The sequence below is a fragment of the Tupaia chinensis genome, unplaced genomic scaffold, assembly GCF_000334495.1.
Source record: "Tupaia chinensis unplaced genomic scaffold, TupChi_1.0 Scaffold138725_1, whole genome shotgun sequence".
NCBI lineage: Eukaryota > Metazoa > Chordata > Mammalia > Scandentia > Tupaiidae > Tupaia > Tupaia belangeri.
In genome coordinates, this window is record NW_006198617.1 from 967838 (window position 1) to 971842 (window position 4005).

The 4005-nt window shown below is 59.3% G+C and overlaps 1 protein-coding gene across 1 annotated transcript in view; it reads left to right on the forward strand.

Annotated features, from left to right (window-relative positions):
- Positions 1-1595: 1595 nt before the first annotated feature.
- MPRIP (myosin phosphatase Rho interacting protein) overlaps positions 1596-4005 on the forward strand; it is a gene marked incomplete in the record, with an annotated part of 119496 nt that continues 117086 nt past the window's right edge. The window contains 2 exon segments of the mRNA XM_027765588.1: positions 1596-1648; positions 3406-3471. Of these exon segments, the coding sequence (XP_027621389.1) occupies positions 3469-3471 (3 nt within the window).

The window sequence follows — 4005 nt, forward strand, 5'->3', positions numbered from 1 at the left end:
GTCCTTGTGGTTTCATGTCTGTCCGTGCCCTCTGGCCGGCTGGATGAGCCAGGCAAGCAGATGGCACCAAGTGTCTGCCTAGGTCCCGCAGCCCAGGATGCGCCGCTGTTGCCCAGGAGCTGGGCGTGAGGGGCTCTTTAGATATAAAATACAGCAGTTACTGAGTGCCTGTGCATCACACACAGTGCCCAGTGTGGTTTTTTCCCCATTTTATTTTATTGAGATTTAATTCACATACCATAAAATTTCCCCTTTTAAAGTGTACAAATCAGTGGTTTTTAGCGTATTTGCAAAGTTGCACAATCGTCATTCCTGTCTAATTCCAGAACATTTTCGTCACCCGTAAAGAAACTCCGTGCCCGTTGGCGACCTCTCCCAGTGCGTGTCCTGCGCGCCCACCCTGGCCGGTGCGTGTGGTGGGCACTGTGCTGCGTGGGCTTTTGTGTCTGGCTCCTCCCAGGCAGCACGGTGCTTGGAGGCGCAGCGTGCCTTAGCGTGGATCCGAACTCACTCCCTTGTGTGGGGAAAGGCATTCTGCTGTGTGCACAGCCACATTTGCTCGCCGTGTCTTCGGTGGGACGTCGGGTGATTCCGGCTTTCTGGTGCGTGAGTCCCAGCCTGGTGCACGTCGTGTGCAGGTTTTCCTCCACGTCGTTCGCAGCTTCTCGGGTGCACGGACCTGGCAGTGGGACTGGCTAAGGGAGCCGCCGGGCATTTCGGAAGCAGCTACATGGTTGGACCTGCCTGTCCGGGTTTTAGTTGCATCATCTTATCATCCTCACATAAACTTTGTGGGGTGCAGGTGGAAGTGTCACCCCACTTTCCAGATGGGGGAGTAGAAACTCAGGGTTCTTGCCTCTGGCCACACGCCTGTCGGCTGACAGTGCGACCAGTGCTTCGATCACCGTGCAGCGTCACTCCTCCCAGGCCTCGGTTCCTGTCTTCAGGATGAAGACTTTGGCTGTGTCCTTTAGTTTATCCCTGGGGCCCGGCACACACTGGCATTCACATGTTCATTTATTAGCTTTTAACTTATTTTTAAGGTTTTTGCCATAAGGTGTATGCGCTTGCCAGAGTGAGACAGAGAGACAGAGATTGAGAGAGGGAAAGGGAGAAATCACCCCCTGGGGGCGGTGGCCACACTGCAATCCCCTCCCTCCAATCTCCTCCTGGGACCTTTGGCCTACATGCACACACATGCACCCAGTGTGATTCTCAAGCCACAGGTCTGGGACTTGAGCTGCAGTCGGCTATATGGGAGGCCAGCACCCCAAACACCACGCCACCCGCTGGCCCTGGCATGCACGTATTTATTGAGTAAAACCATTTTGTCCTGGTCTTGGTGCTTGAGATACCTGTGACTTGCAGGTTTCCAGACACCCTGGGCTTCTGGTTTCCCTTTCCATACCGGACACTGCAGAATGCCTACCAGGTTCACTTGGGAACTGAGCCCCAGCTACGGGGGCATGGTGTCTGCTCAGCAAAGGTGACACCTGTGCTTGTCACCAGCCTGACCTGTTCTTTCCCTGGTCCAAGGCCACTGACAATTGCCATCCTCTTTCTTCTCTAGGCAAAGCCCATTTACGGTGGCTGGCTGCTCCTGGCTCCAGATGGGACTGACTTTGACAACCCAGTGCACCGGTCTCGGGTAAGGGCATCAGAGCCGATCTCAGGGTGCAAGGGGTGGAGAAAGGGACCCACTGGAGGGCAAGTTGGCAGAGTGGACGAGGGAGCCCCGAGTTGAGCAGTGGACTCAGGGTGGGCGTCGCCTGTTTTATGGGCCAGCCAGACTCTAGACACAGTTGTGTGGCGAGGCAGAGGTGGGCCACATGGTTGTGGTTTGCCAAGTAGGTTCCAGGCCCTTCAGAGCCATGACCCTCCCTCCCGAGCTGTGGCATGGGTGAGGGCTGGATGGCCTTGGCTGTCTCTCTTTGGCACCCCAGCTGCTCCTGCTAGGACAGCAGGATGGTCAAGCCAGCATTGTCCACAGGCTGGTTGTCCCTTTGCCAGGAAGCCCCTCGAGTGTGACCCCAGTGAGAGCACTCTCCCTGTGTTTTCACATGCCCCTGTCTGGTCGCTGCTCACGCCTTCCTCACGTCTCCCTCGTGCCTTCCTTCGGATGGCCCCAGCTGGCTCGTTCCCTTCTCACATCCCGGAAGCCTGCCCACCCCTCCCCGTCCTGAGCCGTAGGCTCTGCGCTAGCAGCTTCAGGTAGCATCTTCTGGCCCCACAGACCTTTTGGCTCCGGTCTTTAGGATTCTTTCTGGAGCGGGTTTGATTTCAAAGGACATACAACCTTGGAGGTTTTGGGGGGGAATGCATCCAGGTATCCCCTGCCCTGACTCCAGCTTGGAAGCAGGTCCTCTTTGTAAGGCCCTTTGCCTCACTCCCTGCCTCGCCATCCAGGACAGACCCTCCTGAGCAGCTTCTGGTTTTCACCTGGTGGCAGGACTCGGGAGCGACTGACTGTCCGTCAGAGAGGGCTTCCTCTTCCTGCTTCTTGTCAGGTTCGCAGAGAATCCCCGCCTCCAGCTTGCGATGGGAGAATCGCTGCTAGAGATGGTCAAGTTCTGGTCTCAAGCCGAGAGACGGCGAGCTCTTTGGCTGTACTGCCAGTAGCAGTCCGACGGTGCTGGGCTTTCCGGAAGGCCAGCCTATGGCCTGGTCCCTCGTGCAACCCTTGGGGCTCCGACACCGTGCTGGTCAGCCATGCCTTCGCCCGTCCACCTGCATTATAGACAGCCTTTCTCCCCACAAACAGGAGACCCGTTGCCTCTTAGACCTTTCACCCCAGCTCCTGGTGGCGTCTGCCCACCCTCAGCACTCCCAGCGGTCCAGCCTCGGTAGAGCCGAGTAGGCCGGCTGCTGCCGCCAGCTGCTCCCGTGGAGCTGGGGCTGTCTCTGGGTCCCCGTCTGATTTTGCTATCCATCCCACATGGGTGGGTTCTGGACCCTGGCTGTCGCTGGCCTGCTGTCTCCCTGTGGGCCATCAGAACACCCCTTTTATGTCAGTTTCCCAGTCTTTTTCAGAAGTGGCGAGTCAGTGACCTAGCATTCCTGGGCACTGTACGGCAGGCCGGGTCGTTTGTCAGATGGGTAGTGACACATGTCACGTGACATGTGCCGTCTGGGTGCCTGGAAGGATGCAGGAAGGTGACCACACGTCATGTCTGCCCCGACGAACTCCCCAGTCTTCCTGTTACACCTCTGTAACTCAAGTGGGATCCGGGCCTCCCTCCTGGTCCAGTGAGTCACTGTTCTCAGGCCTCAGGTCCCTCTTTTCCTGCCCTCTGCCCGAAATGGAAGCTGTGGAGCCCGCCTACGTCAGTCGCGGGGTGTCAGACTCGGGGTCTCGGGTGCTCGTGGGGCCGGGCCCTGCTAACCGCCCCCTGTGCTCTGTTGCAGAAATGGCAGCGGCGGTTCTTCATCCTCTACGAGCACGGCCTGCTGCGCTACGCCCTGGACGAGATGGTGAGTGGCCTGGCTCCGGCTACGCCCTTTGCGTCGCATGTGAGCTCAGCACTGTGTGCCGCTCGGGCGTCTGCTCAGGAGTCTGGAATGTTCTCGAAAACGTGCAGCAGCTGGTAGAGATGGTCCTATGAGCCCCAGCCCTCGGTGCGAGGCCTCTTCAGTGGGTGTGGACAAGAGGGCGAAGTGAGGGAGGAAGCCCAGTCGGGGGAAGCGGGGCAAAGTCCTGGCTGGCAGGGTGTGCGGGGCCACGGCCCTGCGGGTGTTGGGGGCCGGCCATCAGGCATGCGGGGGGGTCCAGTACGCATGCCACTGTGCTGTGGTCCCAGCCTGCTGCTCGGGTCTGAGGCCGGAAATGGTTTTGCTCCCCCTTCTACCTGGGCAGCTTTCTGAGCTGATTTCAGGGGCCTCCCGGTCAGGGGTCAGGGCCACTGAGCCCAAGGCAGCCGGCCCTCCCTGCTCTGCCCGCCCTGCTCCCGGGCCGACACGCGCCCTGGCCGCTACGGCTCCCAAGGCTGGCCCCCCGCCGCGCGCGGC